General features: G+C 41.7%; 1 protein-coding gene across 3 annotated transcripts in view; it reads left to right on the forward strand.

The window, feature by feature from the left end:
• Nucleotides 1–20,695, forward strand: part of SYNE1 (spectrin repeat containing nuclear envelope protein 1) — a 373,011-nt gene that overhangs the window by 56,621 nt on the left and 295,695 nt on the right. For all 3 annotated transcript variants that reach the window (XM_087718281.1, XM_087718279.1, XM_087718280.1), the window contains exons 4-7: nucleotides 7,294–7,389; nucleotides 9,460–9,543; nucleotides 11,358–11,450; nucleotides 15,898–16,076. In XM_087718281.1, the coding sequence (XP_087574407.1) occupies nucleotides 7,294–7,389; nucleotides 9,460–9,543; nucleotides 11,358–11,450; nucleotides 15,898–16,076 (452 nt within the window). The remainder of the gene's footprint in view (nucleotides 1–7,293; nucleotides 7,390–9,459; nucleotides 9,544–11,357; nucleotides 11,451–15,897; nucleotides 16,077–20,695) is intronic.

Genomic DNA, 20,695 nt, shown 5'->3' on the forward strand with positions numbered 1-20,695 from the left:
AAAGTCTCTTCTTATATACTCTCTTGGGAGGAGCCTAATCACAACCACCTGTCCCCAATTATCTTCTATATCTCCGTAGTTGCTGTCGGCGCTTATCTGCCCATCTTTGCCTGGCGTCCGGAACCAACTCCCTTAGCTCCTCCCCACTGCTCCAGGACCTGACGTCAGGGACCAACTCCCTTTGGCTTTCACCGCTGCTCCATGCCTCAGGCGCCTCCTGGTGGACAACCATCCTCTCTGGTCCCTGCTCAGAGTCTGAACCCTGTCCAGGGTCCTCCACATCTTCCAGACCTGACTCATAGGATCCCTCGCTATCGGAGTCTGTTTGCAGCTCCAACGGCTCCTGCTGGGCCATAACACTTATCCAATAGAAAGTCCCTATCCAGATCATTTTCTTGGCTTGTCATTTCTTGGCTTTAACTCCCTTCTTTGTCTTATAATCCATGTTTCTTGAAATACTCTCTTTGATTATTATTATACAATTGTATCACAGCGGCCAGTTGTTTCGCCGGATTTGGCATTGGTTACTAGTTGGGCCCCACCCAGGGGCCTAGGACGTCGTAACGTATTTTCATAATATGCGTGCAGATCCAAGCAGTGCGGCTTTTTGCATTTGACTAATGGTGATTTTGTCAATTTTTAACTGTTTTAAATGTAATTCCAGTGCTTTTGGAATAGCACCCAGTGTGCCAATTACCACTGGAATTATCACTGCTGGTTTGTGCCATAGTCGTTGAATTTCGATTTTTAAGTCCTGGTATCTTGCGATTTTTTCATGTTCCTTCTCGGCGACCCTGCTATCACCTGGTATTGCGATGTCTATGGTTGTGACCTTATTTTTCTCAACCAGTGTGATGTCTGGTGTATTATGCGCCAGTATTTTGTCCGTTTGTATACGGAAATCCCACAAGATCTTGACCATCTGATTTTCGGTGACTTTTTCAGGCTGATGTTCCCACCAGTTTGTTGCTGTTTTTTTTTATTTTTTTATTTTTATTATTATTATTATTATTATTATTATTATTATTATTATTATTATTATTGTCAAGGTTTATCTATACATCCTCCATGAATTTGTCTTAATTCTTAAAATCAGATCTTTCTCTTTTGAGAAACAGCAGTCAACATTATTCAAAATAATGTAGAATTATTCAATATTCTATAGTAATTTTTAATATGATTGCATCATAGATTGTTTTAAAGACATGACAACTGACAAATTTAGTATTGGTTTCTTTGCTAATGTTACATGGCCTATTTAGCTTTTTAAAAGAGCTGTGGGTTGATGTTTACTTCACTTCTAAGACCAATTTCCTGGTCTCTCTTTGCTAGTGAAGTTTCCATTAGTTTCCATAATTTTGAATATGTTACATTTACTATATAAATATACTGCTCAAAAAAATAAAGGGAACACAACAATAAGACATCCTAGATCTGAATGAATGAAATATTCTTATTAAATACTTTGTTCATTACATAGTTGAATGTGCTGACAACAAAATCACACAAAAAGTATGACTGGAAATCAAATTTAGCAACCCATGGAGGTCTGGATTTGGAGTTACACTCAAAATTAAAGTGGAAAAAAACACTATAGGCTGACCCAACTTTGATGTAATGTCCTTAAAACAAGTAAAAATGGGGCTCAGTAGTGTGTGTGGCCTCCACGTGCCTGTATGACCTCCCTACAACGTCTGGGCATGCTCCTGATGAGGTGGTGGATGGTCTCCAGAGGGATCTCCTCCCACACCTGGACTAAAGCATCCTCCAACTCCTGGACAGTCTGTGGTGCAATGTGGCATTGGTGGATGGAGCGAGTCACGATGTCCCAGATGTGCTCAATTGGATTCAGGTCTGGGGAACAGGCGGGCCAGTCAATCAATGCCTTTGTCTTGCAGGAACTGCTGACACATTCCAGCCACATGAGGTCTAGCATTGTCTTGCATTAGGAAGAACCCAGGGCCAACTGCACAAGCATATGGTCTCACAAGGGGTCGGCAGATCTCATCTCGGTACCTAATGGCAGTCAGGCTACCTCCGCCGAGCACATGGAGGGCTGTGCGGCCCCCTAAGGAAATGCCACCCCACACCATTACTGACCCACTGCCAAACCAGTTATGCTGGAGGATGTTGCAGGCAGCAGAACGTTCTCCATGGCATCTCCAGACCCTATCACATCTGTCACGTGTGCTCAGTGTGAATCTGCTTTCATCTGTGGAGCACAGGGCGCCAGTGGCGAATTTGCCAATCTTGGTGTTCTCTGGCAAATGCCAAACGTCCTACACGGTGTTGGGCTGTAACCACAATCCCCACCTGTGGACGTCGGGCCCTCATACTACCCTCATGGAGTCTGTTTCTGACCGTTTGAGCAGCCACATGCACATTTGTGGCCTGCTGGAGATCATTTTGCAGGGCTCTGGCAGTGCTCCTCTTGCCCCTCCTTGCACAAAGGCAGAAGCAACCCTGACCCTGGGTTGTTGCCCTCCTACGGCCTCTTCCATGTCTCCTGATATACTGGCCTGTCTCCTGGTAGCGCCTCCATGCTCTGGACACTACGCTGACAGACACAGCAAACCTTCTTGCCACAGCTCGCATTGATGTGCCATCCTGGATAAGCTGCACTACCTGAGCCACTTGTGTGGGTTGTAGACTCCGTCTCATGCTACCACTAGAGTGAAAGCACCGCCAGCATTCAAAAGTGACCAAACCATCAGCCAGAAAGCATAGGAACTGAGAAGTGGTCTGTGGTCACCCCCTGCAGAACCACTCCTTTATTGGGGATGTCTTGCTAACTGCCTATGCTTTCCACCTGTTGTCTATTCCATGTGCACAACAGCATGTGAAATTGATTGTCAATCAGTGTTGCTACCTAAGTGGACAGTTTGATTTCACAGAAGTGTGACTGACTTGGAGTTACATTGTGTTGTCTAAGTGTTCCCTTTATTTTTTTGAGCAGTGTATATTTATGTATAATAATGTAGAAGTTTTTATATTTTTGCACTTTAAATTGCATTTGGTATTTTCATGCACTTTCTTCTTGGAGGTTTGTTTTTTCTTTTCTAAAATTCTTATTTATTCTGAATAATTTTGTGTCATCATTAAATGTGCCCATCTGATTCCTACTTACTCTTAAAACCATGTTATTTGATTGTATCACCATTGCCAAATTATCATGCTCCACGTATTTACTTGTTAAACATTTCTGAATTAGCTAATAATTTCAACTAATAAACACCAGTGAGAGGTAGGGAATCAATTTAATAACCATTTAAAAGGTTCTCTGTTCATTTTTTTTATGCTTGCTAGTATGCATGGAAATAATCATTAATAGTATTTTACATTATTTTACACAATTTTAAAATATCATAGTGTCAAAATGAAAACCACAAACCATATGTTTAATATTATTGGGATAATGTCAATAGTTCTTACATAATATCCTTGCATTTAATTATTTTTGAAAATAATGATCATGCTCATTAAAAAATAGATATACAGGTAGCCCTCAGATGACACTTGGGACTGGAATTTCTGTCACTAAGCGATGGGGTTTTAAAGTGTAACATTGTGTGATTCTGACACTGAGTGACAGCAGTTCTGGCACTTCATTAAGCAAATCCCGCACCATCATTAAGCAAAACATCACATGGTCGCCATTGTAACCCTCCACGGGCTTCCTCATCAACTTTGTTTGGAAATTGGCAGAGGGTCATGAATGGTAATTGTGGGAATGCACAATGCCATGATATAGTTGCGAGTGCCTAGTTTGCAATCATTTGACCCTGGGAATGCTGTGACAGCCAGAACTTCAAAAACTTATTAATGCCTTTTTGCCAATGCTTTTACAGTAGCTCTAGGGCTTAAATCATTTGAGATGAGTACTCCTAGGTCATACATACATACATACATGCATACATGCATGCATGCATACATACATACATCATACATACATATGGCCTAGGAGTATTCATCTCCTAGGTCATATATTTGGTCATACACCATATATGCATATGGTCATGCACAGATACACACACACACACACACACACACACATACACACACATGTGTGTATGTATGTGTATATATATATGTATGTATGTATACACACACATAAATACATACACACATACACACACATGGATACATGCATACATATACAAGGCTGCCTTTTCCAATTAGATTCTGCCTAAGTCTAAGTCTAAGGCAAATGACTGCTGCAGCCCTCCTCCCCCACATATCTTGGGATAGAGGAAAGATGAGTGAAAGCAGGCCTGGTCTGGGCGACTTTGCTTCCTTTGAGACCCCTTATCAGTTCAAGGCAAGGATAACTCCCATTGTCCTAACTTTCGTATTTCAGAAGTCCTTTAGAAGATAATTAGTGTTCTAATGTAGTGGGTTCTTGGCGCAAGTAGATGAGTGGTTTACTGCTGATTTTGAATAATGATTTATTACTATAATAAGATATTGCAGTTGTACTATATTACTGTCCCTGTGTGCACACTGCTCAGAATCTTTTTAGATTGAAACAGTTCATACATTTTCAAAAGAAGCAACCGTATGCCCTGTGGATGTGATGGTGAACCTATGGCATGCGTGCCAGAGGTGGTACACAGAGCCCTCTCTGTGGGCGCGTATGCTGTCACCAGCTGCTCTTCTGGTTTCCAGCCAGCTGATCTTTGTGTGTGCCGGAGCGCCAGAAACCTGAAGACTAAGTGGCCGGTTGCATGCCAGCTGGTCTTCGGGTTTCCGATGCTACATGGACTCACGTTCCGGTTTGGGCACTCGGTACTGAAAATATTCACCATCGCTGCCCTATGGAAATTACTGAAGGGAGAAGCAAGTATCAGAAAATAACATACCTTGTAACAAAAACACGAATCTATTGGGTAGGTGGGTATATTTTTAGTTTTATGGGACCATTAAGGACAGGAATATTCCATCTCTCTTGCCATGTTTAGTCATCTGAATATTTTAGAAAGGGGACTTTTAACTGACCTCCAGCTTTCTAGCTTTAATCATTAGGAACAGAACAAGCTAAAAAGGTAAAAGGTATAGATTTATGCTAATAAAAAGATAACCTTTTAAAGATTTATGGTGTGTGCTATTAGCTTATGAGTAGCAAAAAAAAAATATCGAGAAAATATATACTGCATATATTTAAAAATCATTACTTGAACTAAGCCAAGTGCTGATGTAAGTCAAATCATTTGGCATCTTGGAACATAAGAGAGAATTTAGGTGGAATAAATGATGGGGGCAAATGAACTGATGATTTATTACTAATCAAATATGTGGAAAAGTGCTAGCCAAACGTTACATAGAATAAAAAAAATGAATTTTACAAAATTGATTTGTCAGCCAAAGGTGACTGAATTAACTTTCATTCCCTTTATGGGCCTTATCCTTTTTGCCACAGAGAAAAGCATTTTGATGTGTCATACAAAAATGAAAATGTGCTAGTTCACAACATATTGTTTGTTGGGCTCTGATATAGGAACTGTTATTTGTTTGGTTCTGGTTTAAGGCCTGTACCTCTTTAAAACTATACTTTTTTAAAAAAAATCTCTGACTGCACTTTCTCTTCTAGTGAAAAGCTAAGCAAATTTAGAGCCTAGTTATGCATAATGTTCATATTTTAAGAGTCCTATTTCCAGTTAGACTTTTCAATCTTAGAGTAGCAGGTTTAAAATAATATTTGGTTCTTAAGAAGAATCTGTTCTGTTGCTATAACAGCATAATTTGAGATCATTGTTGTTAGAAGTTAAGCAGTTTGTTCTCAAGACAGGGTACAATAAAAAGCAAGAAGATAAGGAAATTGTTCATTGCAATACAGCCCAAATCGACAAGTAGGCAGAGATGAGCAGTTGTTCCTTGTCACCTCTTACAGATTTCTAATTCAAAGATGTAAGCCAATCATTATGATAGTGTATGGCATTAGCCAATCACCCACAGAGACACAGGCATGCAAACGCATATAGAGAGACACATAAAAGTTATATAAGTTTTCTGAATATGAAGTCTCACCTGTAGTCTCCTTCTCTTTTTATTTATGTAGCCACAATGAATACAGAGAGTGTCTGCATTAAACAAAAATGTCTATGTCTATAATCTTCCTTTCATATAACTTTTCTGACATGCTCACATACCCTTGAGACAGCTAGTTCTCCTTGCAAAATGGCATCACTGTTGCTCATTACAACCTTTTAGTTTCTCACCAATTCTTGTGCTATTTTAGATATTATTATAAGAAAATATTTCAATATTGTGACTGTGATAGATAGTTATTATGCCACAGACCAAGGGAAGAAGTACTAAGGTAGAATAATATCCTATTTGTGGATGCATCTCCCAAATTATTCCAAATTTAAAATAGAGTTTGTGTGGTATACATAATGTGTGTAGGTATCCTGCAATACTTGCTGACTTATAAAGTAGAACTCCATTGCTCTTTTGCATTTTCACTATTTGAAGACTAGTGTAGAGAGAAGGCAATATTTCCAAGCATTGCTTGTCCCAAAGTTATTCTCCAGCAATATGAGCCCGGGAAGGACATGTTGAAGAGAGGTGCTACATAAGAACAAAAATAGAAGCAATAAGAGGAAATGCACAAACCAAATGTGAGAAAATAAGGGGAAAATTGAGTGAGAAAAACTGGTCTAATAAAGAATATTTTTTGCTATATAAAGATGTATAGTTAGTTATTCTTATACAGGTGTTAGTTGGGAAGGAGTATATAAGAAGTATTGTTTTTGTTGTAAATAAAGATGTATTGGAATACTAACATCTGATGCACCTTCCTTCTATTTTATGTATTCATTCATTCATTCATTCATCAAATTTATAAAGGCTGCCCATTTCACACGAAATTACTGTAATGTATGTGTCTTATATGCTATAAGGAAAATAAACTGTACTCAGAAAATATTAAGTATACACAACATATTTTTTATCCTGGGTAATTTTGCTCTATCAAGAAAAGTTTTACGGATTTTTTTGGCTAATTTTTATTTTCTGTGTAATAATAATGAAGAAATGGGAAATATTTTCTAAAATAAAGGTTGACTTTTGGTGACTGCAGAAGTAGACCCATAAAGGAATCTTGATAAGAGTATAGAAGTGATTCTTCTGGAATGCTTTCCAATTTCCCAGTGTGTTCTCATTAACACACTTTCTCTGTCACACAAAACCTTTGACAGGAAGGTAGAAAATCATGATTAAATTGAAGAAGATACAATGTGAGAACCATTTATAACTAAAGTTTTTTACTTCAAATTTTCCTACTTTCATTCACAGCGCAATCCTCCCATGGTGGTCAAAGATCTATTTGAAGACATTAAAGATGGAATTGTATTGATTGCTCTCTTGGAGGTCCTTTCAGGACAAAAATTAGTAAGTATTTTTATATATAAATACGTTTTATTGTTCTATTAATTGATCTTATTCATGCTTTGTAAATAATGGCCTTTCCCCAAAACATTGGAATGCTAATATTCTTTCCCTGTGCATAATAAATAGTGCATACTCTATAATATTGATCCTGGTATGATAGATGTATTTATGGATTGCTGATCATCCAGTATATATAACCCATGCTAGAAAAGCAAATGAATGAAAAATAAGCATTAACTAGTGTAAATATTTTCATATTAGCCTTATAGAGTATCAAGATAGTACTGTTAGAAATCAATCTATTTTCCTTTCATTTTTACTTAGTTCTATGGTATTAGTCACTGAAATTTATAAATCTCAATGTGTGGTTTAAAATTATGTATGTATTAGGCCACTATAGTTTTTTTTTAAACAAGCCATAGTTAAAACAAGGCCTTCCATGTTCAGTTCTCATGGACAGTAAACAATCTTAAGGTGAAAAAAAAAATCCATTTTAGAGAGTGATTTCAGGCAACAGCAGTCTTTCATATCTTAAATCTAACTAATCCTGTAATCAATATGGCCATGGATCATGTTAACTGGGATTCTGAGATTGCTGGAAACATTATTATTAGAAGCTGTGGTAGTGCAGTGGTTATACTGCAGTATTGCAGGCTAACTCTACCCACTGCCATGAGTTCAATCTTGACCAGCTCAATGAGGTAAAATAAGGATCCAGATTGTTAGGGGCAATATGCTGACTCTGTAAACCGCATAAAATGTACTGTAAAAGCACTACGAAGCAATATATAAGTCTAAGTACTAACTGCTGTTATGGAGAAATTTCTCCTAGAATAATTGAGCAGAACTAGGCAAGTTTAATCAGAAACCAATTGAGATATAATGGTGTCACTGCTCGGAGGAATTTGTTTCAGGAAGTAAACTGCTGAAATCTTGAGCAAATTAGGGCTGAAGAACAGGTATTTTTTTTATTGTTGGTCTTATACCATTTACTTCTTGGATTTATAGTCCAATAATCCATAGTTTCCACGTGAAACGTGCAAGCAGTTTTTCAAATAGATTGTAAAATTGGATCAGTCATTGCAGTCCAAGTGCAACTGTCTTTTTCAGACTGCAAACAGCTCTTTGGTTCCTACTTGTTAAATAACTTTCAGTCATCTTCTATTATGATAAGAAAAAGTACTCCCTCTTGTGGTAGAAAAAATCTTAAACATGAAGTTTTGGGGTTACTTTTCTTTTATTGAAAAATACTACAAATAGTTTTATTAAAGCAAAGCATTAAAAAATTGAGGCTGATTTATTTTACATTTATCCAAAATATCCATTTAAAAAAAAAATCTAGAACAGGTTTTAGTCCAACAGGTTTTAGTCCAAATCAAAATAAAATATATTTTAGCTGTTATTTTTTATTAAAACATCAGTGAAATATAAGGCAATTTTTCCTAGTCTGATGCTGTCCATACTTGTTCAATTTTAGCTTGTGTGTCTAATCCCCAGTTAGTATGGCCATTCACTGGAGATCTGGTGTATTTAACTGCAACATTTTCAAAAGTTATCACAAGATCAGAGGTGGTATTCAACAGGTTCTGACCAGTTCTGGAGAACCAGTAGTGGAAATTTTGAGAAGTTTGGAGAACCGGTAAATACCACCTCTGAGTGGCCCCGTCCCATCTATTCTCTGCCTTTTGAGTCCCAGCTGATCGGGAGGAAATGGAGATTTTACAGCATCCTTCTCCTGCCACGCCCACCAAGTAGTAAAAATTTTTTAATTCCACCACTGCACAAGACGGGTAATTGTGACTTGTAAACAGTGACAACTGAATTCTATGAATTATGGTTAGATTTATATTCTGTTCCTTCAGAATATAAATATAAAAGGAATAGGAGCTTTAACGGATCAAATGACTTTTTCTAAAATTGATTTATTTATTTAGATATGAGACCTCTACTCTTCACTGAATTTCTTTTCTAGTGAACTTGTTTAAGTATTCGCATTATGAATACAGTCTGCTTTAATACTGTGATTTTGTTAAATGTCAATTGACCTTTTTTATTTGTATTTTTTTAAAGCCTTGTGAACAAGGACGAAAATTGAAGAGAATTCATGGAGTGGCTAATATTGGTACTTCCCTTAAGTTCCTAGAAGGGCGTAGGGTAAGTTTTGTAGCCATTTGCCTCTTTTGCACACACCCTGAAAGAAACTTAACAGCCTTAACCAGTCGCAATTTTTTCCTATTCTGTAGCTGGGATGAAATTAAATGAAAGGGTAAAAATAAGAGTCTTGGGAACTAAAACAGTAGCAATAATAGAGAGATGATAGAAAGTAGTGAGCTTAAAGCACTTTAGAACACACTTTTCATGTTAACTTGTTATTCTGTATAAAGCATATTTTTATTTCATCTTCTTTTTTTAAACATTATCAACATATAGAATTTTAAATACATATTTATTTGTTTTCCATGCTAGTCCGTGTATAGAGGATCACCGGTTAGTATAATACTTTTATCAAACATTCAACAATATAACAAACAATTAATTTTAAACTAAAATTAATTGAAAACTTTCAAAAACCTAATTAGCTATATTATCTAAGTACGCTATATAGAGAGCAAAAGGTACATAGACAATTAGACATACATATTGTAGGAAATATAATGAGTAGAAATATCTTACGTAGTTGTAGTTCTTCAGGTACACTGCAGAAGCAGGGTGGCTCAGGCAGTTAGAACGCTGGGTTGGAGGTTAGCAACCCCACATTCAAGATCTGAGAGCTGCTGTGGGATGGGGTTGAATTCCCATCCTTCACTCCAGCTCATGCTGGGAACATCAAAGGAGCCCGCAACTGGACATCCGCAGGGCAACGGTGATGTCACCACTAATCGCTTCGGTCTGGAAGCGCCTCAGTGCTTCTGACATGAGTGCAGCAGCAGATATGCTGCTATATTATCTTCTCAGATGAACATATTGGGGCAAAGATTGCTAGTTCTTGCCAGTAGTTGTCTTCTTACTGTACTCCTTGCTAGTTTCCTTATATTAATTGTCTATCCTATTTGATCTTGCGAGTGAAAGCATTCTGCAGGGGAGGGCAAGCTCAAGTGGTTCTGGCTTCCTATTTTTGGCATGAATGCAGAGAATTTTTATAAGTAAAAGAATGTGTGGGATCTAGTAATTGACAAGTGAAGTAAATGTTTATATACCGTATTTTTCGGAGTATAAGACACACCTTTTTCCCTCAAAAAAAAGGCTGAAAATCTGGGTGCATCTTATACACTGAATACAGCATTTTTTGCCTCCCAAAACCTCACCCCCTTCACCAAAATGGCCGCGCATATCCTTTAGGAGCCTTGTAGAGTGCTCCTGGGGGTGGGGAGGGCAGAAATGAGCGAAAAACAGGCCATTGTTTGCTCAATTTTGCCCCAGCCCCCAGGAGCATTGTATAAGCCTCCTAAAGGCTATGTATGCCCTTTTTTTGAAAACAAAATGGGCCCCTTTCGCGAAAAATGGGCCATTTTTGGGAGGTCTGCAGAGTGCAAAAACTTTTTTAAAAATTTGCCTCTTCAAAACCTTGGTGCATCTTATACTCCGGTGCGTCTTATACTGTACTCCCAAAAATACGGTATCTAAAAGTCTGTTTGGAAAGCATCCAATGCAGCATATTATTTTCTTCCTAATCTACAGAGTGGACTGCCCTAGTTTCCAGGATTTGCATGGTCTATTTTCATGTACATTTCATTCCATCTAAGAAATATAAACATAAACTGACAAATGTTTGATATACTTATAGCATTTTTTTTAAATTCGGAAGAGTAACCTTAGGTGTAGTATTGATTTTGAGAATATAAACTATTTACATTAAGGCTCATAAACATGTCCACAAAAGTCTCCATCTTATAACAAACTATCCAATTGTTGTGGACTTTGTCTAATGCATGTTGATAATGTGTTTACATCTCCCTATCCCAAAATAGATTAAGCTCGTCAACATTAATTCAACTGATATTGCCGATGGAAGACCATCTATTGTGCTTGGGTTGGTGTGGACAATAATCCTGTATTTCCAGGTATAGTATATTCCCTTTTTAAAAATAATAAAAGGCAGATTATTATTATTGGTTGAACAAGTCAGCCAGACATTTAGACTGGATTTTGTATTGTATCCCCTTACCATGTCCTTCCTAAACCATAGGGATATTTTGCTGTTTGATGGTGTTAAAAGTAAAACTGCCTCTTGCAATTGACTGATGATGATTTTGCCAATGCCAGTGGTGTTCAAATAGTGCTCCAAATGTTTTGGAATTGCACTCAAGGCATCTGTTGCTATTTTCACTTTCTTTTGCCATAGTTATTCTATTCTTACTTGCAGCTTTTTATATTTTTTAATTTACTAAAATAATAAAAGACAAATTATGTTTGGTTATACAATCAGCCAGACGTTGAGACTGGATTTGGCATTTTTATCCACCCATCAAGCCTTTCCCAAGATTAGGCATGACATAGAGCTAATAATATGCTACTATAAGTAAACAATATGGGGATATTTAGGTCAGAAATCACTCACCATACTACTGTTCCAAATCCTGCTTTTTCATTCCCTATGATGTCTTCAACTGTTTTTTTTTTAAAGCATTTAGGAGAATTTGTCTTTGATTAGGTGTGTGTACATATGTGAGGGGTGATTCCTAGTGTCAGGAGATTGTGAGTGTTCTGTAGTTGCTACAGTTTTCCATGCTTAATAGAAATTGAGAGAGAATGTTTTTTCTCTGCTCACTTTTTTGGAGAGATGACCAACATAATAATTAATATAAAACTTTTGCTTTTGTTTCCTTTTGTTAATTAAGTTATACAAGTACTCCTTGTTTAGCAACTTCATCATTTAGCATTTTCATTACAACAGTGATGAAAAGTAACTTTATGACCAATCCTCAAAGTCTTTGAAGAAAGTAAAACTGAAGTAAGGTCATAAGCACAGTTGCAGTTTCACTTGGCAACTTCTTTGCTTAATGACCAAGTTGCCAATCTCATCTCTGGTCACTAAACAAGGACTGTTGTATATTGCCCACAATATTTCAACTGTACGTATTTGGTCTTTTGATATTCCAATTATTCCAACATACTACACCCATCAAAGAAATAAGGCAAACATAGCCATTCCATTGAAAAGTAGATCCCTCTGAATTTTAGTTGTTGTTGTTCAGTTGCTAAATTGTGTTTGACTCTTTGTGACCCCAGGGATCATAGCAAGCCTTCCCCCCCCCCCCGGGCATCCTCCCTTGTATCCTGGAGTTTGTCAAACTTCATGTTCATTGAGTTGATGGATATATAACCATCTCTTCCTATGCTGTCTCCTTCCCCTTTTGCCTTCAGTATTTCTCAATATCAGGATCTTCCCTTTCCAATGAGAATGAGTCCTTTCTTATTAGGCAGCCAAAGTATTTGAGCTCCAGCTTTAGTATCTGTCCTGCCAAAGAATAGTCAGGGTTGATTTCCTTTAGGACCCATTTAATTTTGGTAAGCCCTAATGAGTTCATGGTCTAACCAATGGACAGTTTCTCCCAAAATGAATTTCTCCAGCCACTAAGATCTCTTAGAACCCTGGGCACAAAAAAGAAGAATTTCTTCGGACAGGTCGCAGTCGGTGTTGGTGGGGGGGCAGAGATCGTCCCTGAGGCCCCTAACTTATGGGGTGCCGCAGGGCTCGGTCTTATCCCCCCTACTATTTAACATATACATGAAACCGCTGGGCGAGATCATTCGGAGGCACGGGATAAAATACCATCAATACGCGGACGATATGCAGTTGTATCTGTCCGCCCCGTGCCAACTCAATGAAGCGGTGGACGTGATGAACCAGGGTCTTGAGGCCGTTAAGAACTGGATGACAGCTAACAAACTGGTACTCAACCCGGACAAGACCGAGTGGCTGTTGTGTTTCCCTCCCAATAATTTGGCCAGTGTTCCATCGCTCAGGCTGGGGGGTCAAATTTTACACCCCTCAGATAGGGTTCGCAACTTGGGAGTCCTCCTGGACCCACAGCTGACTTTTGACCATCATTTGTCGGCTGTGACCAGGGGGGCATTTGCCCAGGTTCGCCTGGTACCGTGACCCGTCAAAAGCGCGGACGACAAAAGCGCGATCGACAAAATCGCGCCTTTGACGTCATCACAGCGCGACGAAAAAGATCGAAAAATTCAAATAAAAATTAATAAAAATTAAATTAAAGCAAGCCGATTCACATAAAGGTAAGGGTTAGGGTTAGGGTTAGGGTTAGGGTAAGGGTAAGGGTTAGGGTTAGCTTTAGAGCGTTAGCGTTAGCGTTAGGGTTAGGATAAGGGTTAGCGTTACGTTTTTCGTTACTTTAACGGTTAGGTTTAGGGTTAGGTTTAGGGTTAGGTTAAGAGTTAGGGTTAGGGTTAGGTTTAGGGTTAGGTTTGGGGGGGTTAGGGGAAGGTTTTAGCTTTATTTTTACATTTTTTCGATCTTTTTCGTCGCGCTGTGATGACGTCACAGCGCGCTTTTGTCGAGCGCGATTTTGTCCTACGCGCTTTTGTGGTGGAACCGCCTGGTACGCCAGTTGCGACCCTACCTGAACCGGGAGGCCCTCACAACAGTCACTCGAGCCCTTGTGATCTCTAGGCTGGAATACTGCAATGTGCTCTACATGGGGCTGCCCTTGAAGAGCATCCGGCGACTTCAGCTAATCCAGAATGCGGCTGCGCGAGTGATAGTGGGCGCACCTCGGTTCGCCCACATAACACCTATCCTCCGCGAGCTGCGCTGGCTACCTGTTGATCTCCGGGTGCGCTTCAAGATGCTACTTACCATCCATAAAGCCCTCCATGGTAGTGGATCTGAGTACTTGAGAGACCGCCTTCTGCCGATTACCTCCCTTCGCCCCATCAGATCGCACAGAGTGGGCCTCCTCCGAGTTCCATCCGCCAGTCAGTGCCGACTGGCGACTACGCGGAGGAGAGCCTTCTCAGTAGCAGCTCCGACCCTTTGGAACGATCTCCCCGTAGAGATTCGCACCCTCACCACCGTCCAGACCTTCCGCACAGCCCTTAAGATCTGGCTATCCCGGCAGGCCTGGGGATAAGATTTTCATCCGCCCCACCCGAATGCTGAATGAATGTTGTGTTTTATTGTTTTATTTTTATTCACATATTATTTCATGTTCTGTCTTGCACTCCCTTCCCACGAATTGTAAGCCGCCCTGAGTCCCCTCAGGGAAAAGGGCGGCCTATAAATGACAATAAAATCCTAAAAATCCTAAAGAATTTCTCTTGCATTTCGCTCAGTCTGTAAAATAGGATTTATTCCAACACAGTGGTTCCAGCTTCATGTTGTTCAGTAGTTACCTGTTTTCTATGTATGTGCCAGTCTGTAATAATACCTATTTTCATTTATATCTCAAGAATGGTCTCACTGCTCAGGGGATTCTGCTACACCTTTTGAAAGGGGATTAGTGTGCCTTAGCATTGTGTAAATGAGCAACAATTTACACATTAATGGTGACAGTGATAGTTTATATTGCTTACTGTCATGTTCTTTAGACTTAGGTTCCTAGTTCCTGCACAGTCATTAAAATTACAGTAATCATATAAATTTGTAGTTTTTGCAAAGGTATAATTCATCTAGTTCAGGGGTGCCAAACTTGCGACCCACGGGCTGGATGCATCATGTGCTGGCCAATTCCACGTCCAGTTTAGCGAAGGGGTAAAAGAGTCACGATATGTCATATGACGATGCCATGACCATGCGAGTTTGACATCCCTCATCTAGTTGGTTCTTGCATACAAATGTCATTTGGCCACTTCAGTTCCATGGGTGAGGCAGATAAATATGATTCTACGTTCTTTAAAATGTATTTTCTGAGAATGCAGTTTCTTGTCAGGCAATTTTTTATTTGCACATTTTCATGATAATTCTTGATATCCTGTTAATCAGATGTTGAAGAAATTTCAACCTCAGAATTTCCACTACGCATAGTACAAGTAGTCCTCGACTTACAACAGTTCATTTAGTGACCATTCAAAGTTACAGCAGCACTGAAAAAAGTGAGTTAGGATCATTTTTCACAGTTACAACCTTTGCAACATCCCCATGAACCTGGGATCAAAATTCATGCTTATGACTGTTGTGTCCCAAGGTCGTGGGATCACCTTTTGCAACCTTCTAATAAGCAAAGTCAATGAGGAAGCCAGATTCACTTAACAACCAGGTTACTAATTTATCAACTGCAATGATTCACTTAACAACTGCGGCAAGAAAGGTCATAAAAGGTCATATGTCATATGACGATGCCATGACGATGCGAGTTTGACATCCCTGATCTAGTTGGTTCTTGCATACAAATGTTATTTGGCCAGTTCAGTTCCATGGGTGAGGCAGATAAATATGATTAAGCATTTTTCACTTAACTGTCTCGCATAGCAACAGAAAATTTGGGCTCAATTGTTGTTGTAAGTCGAGGACTACCTGTAGACTGAGAATTTTTCTTCCACATGCAGATAGAGGAACTTACAAGCAACCTGCCACAGTTGCAGTCACTCTGCAGTAGTACATCATCTGTGGATAGTGTCGTCAGTTCTGAAACTGCCAGTCCACCCTCCAAGCGGAAGGTTTTCACTAAAGTCCAAGGAAGCGCAAAGAAGGCTTTGCTAAAATGGGTGCAGTACACAGCAGCAAGGTAAGCATGAGTTAACCAATGTAATAATGTCATTTATATCAGGGGAATGAATGAATAAAAAGTGAGAAAGAAATACGTCTCTACATATTTTATCCTATTGAAATCCGAAATGTAATTCTTCATTTCAGTATGAATTATTTTAAGATAGAAGTGGCACAATTTAAGGAGATAGACATATGCACCAAAGACAAATTCCGTGTGTGTTCAGTCACACTTGGCCAATAAAGAATTCTATTCTATTCTATTCTATTCTATTCTATTCTATTCTATACACTGTAATTCCTACCCCTAACCACCTTCAATTGTGTCTCAAAGGTGCTTTTTCAAAAGGCAAACAGACTGTTTTTCTTTGAAGATGTTGCACTTCTGATCCAAGTAGTTTTCTTGAAACATCTTCAAGGAAAAAACAAAGTCCAGCTGCTTTTTCAAAAAGCATCTTTGGGACAACCATGACCTGGATGACTGACAATCTCCATAGATGTCCTTCAACTGTGCTGTCATTTTTGGCATTAGTAAGGTGCCAAAGTAAGCTAATTTTGTCACTACTGTTTTTTCAGCATGAGGAGTTTTGTCAGCTAGTGTTGATAGCATTATAAAGTGCTAAGGTTTTATATGTGGGTGGGGGATTTCCACCTCTGCTTTGAGAAGTTATTTTCTGTTCTCTTGTCAATATATTCTTAGACTATATTTAGGACAGTGATGACAGTGATGAAAAAGTAACTTTACAACCAGTCCTTGGTTTTATGACATTGGAAGTCTACAAAGCAAAGGAAAACTAAATAAGATGATAAGCATAGTTGCGGTTTCGCTTAGCAACCACTTCAGTTAACAAACAAGTTGCCAGTCATAATTGTGGTTGCTAAGTGAGCATTTCTTGTAACTATTTTAGACAATATCTGTGTACTAATGTGACATGGCAAGGGAATTTTTTTGTAGTCATCTATGGCATTTTAGTAGTATTAATTTGTACAGTGGGAGCTTATATTGCTTTCTGTTATGATCTTCAGACTTAGGTCCTAGTGCTGCCTTAAAGAAGCTGATGCAGGTGGAGCTGCTATAGGGAAAACCTTAAAAACCATCTCTAGTTACTTCCTAGATTGACTTCCTTATCTTTGACTTAGCTTATGAATTCACATTATATCTAATTCTCCTCAGGTCAATTTTTTTGGCAGAATTGGAGGTTGTACTGTGGATCTGGTCAGTCTATGTAAAGTTTCAGATAGTGTCAGATGCCTGTCGAGGTATCTTTTCTTTGACGGTGTCTTTCCATGAGCCAATTATATTGGAAGAAACGTGATTGAATCTGATATGACCCAACCTAGCCTGATTTTCCTTGATGTACTCTTGCTTAGAAAAGATTTTGATTGACTACTTTGTCTGAACATCTATTTTCCAGAATGGGAGGAGGGAATGGTCACACGTGGGTTTTATCACAGCCTGATTGGTCCAAGGCTGAGAGGAAATCTATAAATACCGGTGCCTGTCCATTGCTGGCCCAGATTCTCTCTCAGCCTGGTCCAAGCTGTAGAGTAGTTTGATAGGTTTCTATTTGTTTTCTCCTTTTGGGTGAGTTCTATTCAATCTGATTCCTATTTGGCTAATTGGGCACTTTAAATCCTTTTAAATTTTAAATTGATCTGCTGCGGCCCCAAGGGACAGATCTCTGCCTCGGGCGGCTGGGGGAGAGCCCAGTGGGGCACTAGTCTCCCCCCCCCCCGCAGGCCAGGAGCCTTAGCCCGTCCCCGGGTGTGAGGGGGTGCGAGCTCCATTCAAACTGCTTTGAAGCGGCTGTTTTTGCAGCAGGAAAGTTAAAGAGAAACTTCGAAGCCTCGAGGCTCAAGCGAGCAGATCGCTCCGGAGGGGCCTCGCTGCAGGCTTCTTTTGTTTGTGTTGCCGTGGGAACAGAGCAGGGGGAGGAGAGCGTGTGTGTGTGCCGTGTGACTCTCCCTGCTCATTTTAAAGCAACGCCGGCTAGAAAAGCCTGGCTGGGCTGCTGGTGATTATTTCCAGCCCTTTTCTCCTGCGCACGGAGTTCCGGCGGCCATTTTGGAGGCTGCCACGTGCGTGAGGCCTGGCCCTTATCGACGGGCCTAGTGCGGCCTAGTGAGAGGCCTTGAGCCTAGGTCTCCCCACAGGCTTCAGGCCCTGGTCTCAGGTGGGACTTTGGAGGCCGATTCCTGCTCCTTTCGTCGGACACGTGAGTGGGGCATGGACGAGGGAGCGGAGATTCCCCAGGGGCAGGGGGCAGGCCCTACTGGGAGTGAGGAGGCCTTGGATCAGGAGGTGGGGGGGGCTCCCCCTCAGAGACCCCTTTCTTCAAGGCGCCCCTCCAGTTCTGTCTCTAGGGATGAGGCAGCTCGCCATAGGGCGCTGGAAAGGACCTTTGCCAGGGCAGAAAGGCAGGCCCAGTCCTCCAAGTCTTTATCTAGGGACAGATCCAGGTCCCCTGTTAGGCCCATTTCAGAAAGGTCTCTACTTAGGGGTTTTAGCCCGGCTTCTTCATGCAGCTCCCCTGGTAGGTCGCGGGCCTTCTCCAGGAGGGGGCGTTCTCCATCCCCCATAGATGATCCTCTGGAGGGCACGTCCAGAGTCCCCTCTTCCCCCCAAAGGTTGGCCCCTCAGGGCCCTGCTTCTACTTATGGGGATGTGGAGGATCTGGATAATCTCCCTGAAGGGATTAAGAGGCTTATTTCTGCAGCCATCACTCGGGGCATTGCCCAGCGGGACAAAGGCTCTCTTTACTCTAGGCATGGGGGGCTGAACAGGGCTCAGTTTCGGGTTTCCTCCCCTTCCATGATCAGTGAGACTTCCTTCCTGGGGTGGGGGGGAGTTACCCCAGGAGATGGGATTCTCAGATGATGAGAATACCACTGTTTCGGAGGAACCTTCTTCTAAGGTCCTATTTATGCCCGCCTTGTTTAAAGTTCTCTTGGATAAGGCGAGGCACACCACCAAGGTCGGAACTGGGGATCCTTCTGTGCCCCCCCCAAGGGATCCCGACATGGTCATGTTCTCTGCCACGGCCACCAACAAGGAAGAGATCCCTGCCCCTCCCTTGATCCTAGAGGTTCTGACCGACCAGTGGGCTAAACCTTCTAATTTCTCTTCTCCAGGCAGTACCGACCGTCGGCATTATAACATGGAGCAAACCTTTGCTCAGGCCATTCAGCTCCCGACGGTTGACATCCCTGTGGCCGCATTGGTGTCCTCCTCCCCGGTGGTGTCGGGCAATGCGGCAGATAAGTTGAAGCCGGAGGATAAGCGCGCAGAGCTTACTTTGCGGAAGAACTTCAACGCCACAGCGTGGGCCATTAAGGCGGCGGCTTCAGCTTCGTACTTTAATCGTGCCACGGTCATGTGGCTCAAGAAGCTGCAGGCACGCATTCCCATACAGGAAGACCGGATCCATCAGGATCTGGTCAATATTCTGGCAGCGTGTCAGTTCTCAGCTGACGCGACCTTGGATACGGTCAAGTTTGCTTCTAGCGCCCTGGCCACCTCGGTCACCTCCCGTAGGCTCCTATGGTTGCGCCATTGGCAAATGGACAACAAAGCGAAATGGGATTTGGCGGCTGCCCCCTTCAAAGGGCCCGATCTCTTCGGGGAGGCCCTTACTCGCATCCTCGTGGAGGATAAGGACAAGAAGAAGGTCCTCCCCTCCACGGCTAAGAAGGCCAAGAACAAGTCACGTCCCTTCCGTAAGCAACGGTATAGGGCCCCTAGCTTCGGCTATAACCAGCGCTTCTCTTCTTTCTCTTCTGACAGGCAGTTCTTGGGGCAGCCCTTCCAGGACAGGAGCCGATTCCAGGGCCAGGCTCGGCGGCCCTTTCGGGGGGGAGGCGGCCGTCCCTTCCACAGGGGGAAGTGACTCGAACCCGAGTCATCCCATCGGCGGCCGCCTCGCTCTTTATGCGGACCGATGGGATGACATCACGTCGGACGCCTGGGTCCGAGCCACGGTTCGTTACGGGCTCAGGTTAGAATTTCTCTCCACTCCTCCAAATCTCTTTCGGTCGTTCCCTCCATCCCGGAGTCGAGAGCGCCGCCGCCTGATGAGTCAGGCGATCGCCCACCTCCTCGAAATCCAAGCAGTGGAGGCGGTTCCCGCAGGGGAACGGGGCCGGGGCCACTACTCAAATCTCTTCGTGGTCCCGAAGAGCACGGGGGGTTGGAGAGCAATTCTAGACCTCAAGTGCCTGAACAGGTTTCTGGTCTACAGGCGGTTCAAAATGTCATCGCTCAAGTCCATCCTTCAGGGCATCAGGAAAGGCGATTTCCTGGCCTCCATGGATCTCACGGAGGCCTATCTTCACATTCCCATCCTGCCCGCTCATCGCCGGTTCTTGAGGTTCTCCCATGGGTCCCACCATTACCAGTACAGGGCTCTTCCCTTCGGCCTGGCCTCGGCCCCGAGGACCTTCATAAAGGTCCTGGCTGCTCTAGCGGCCCATCTGAGATCGGTCCCGGTCCGCCTCCAATGTCATTTAGACGATGTCTTGCTTCAGGCGGGCTCCCTGTCTCAGGCCGTTTCAGATCTTCGGATAACCATTCGAAGCCTCCAGGCCCTGGGGTTCTCGGTGAACTTCGAAAAGAGCCATCTCACTCCCTCTACTCGCATT

The sequence above is a fragment of the Thamnophis sirtalis genome, unplaced genomic scaffold (genome assembly GCF_051295495.1).
Source record: "Thamnophis sirtalis isolate CommonGarterSnake01/CBP01778 unplaced genomic scaffold, rThaSir2_p1.2 scaffold_6, whole genome shotgun sequence".
NCBI classification, from domain to species: domain Eukaryota; kingdom Metazoa; phylum Chordata; class Lepidosauria; order Squamata; family Natricidae; genus Thamnophis; species Thamnophis sirtalis.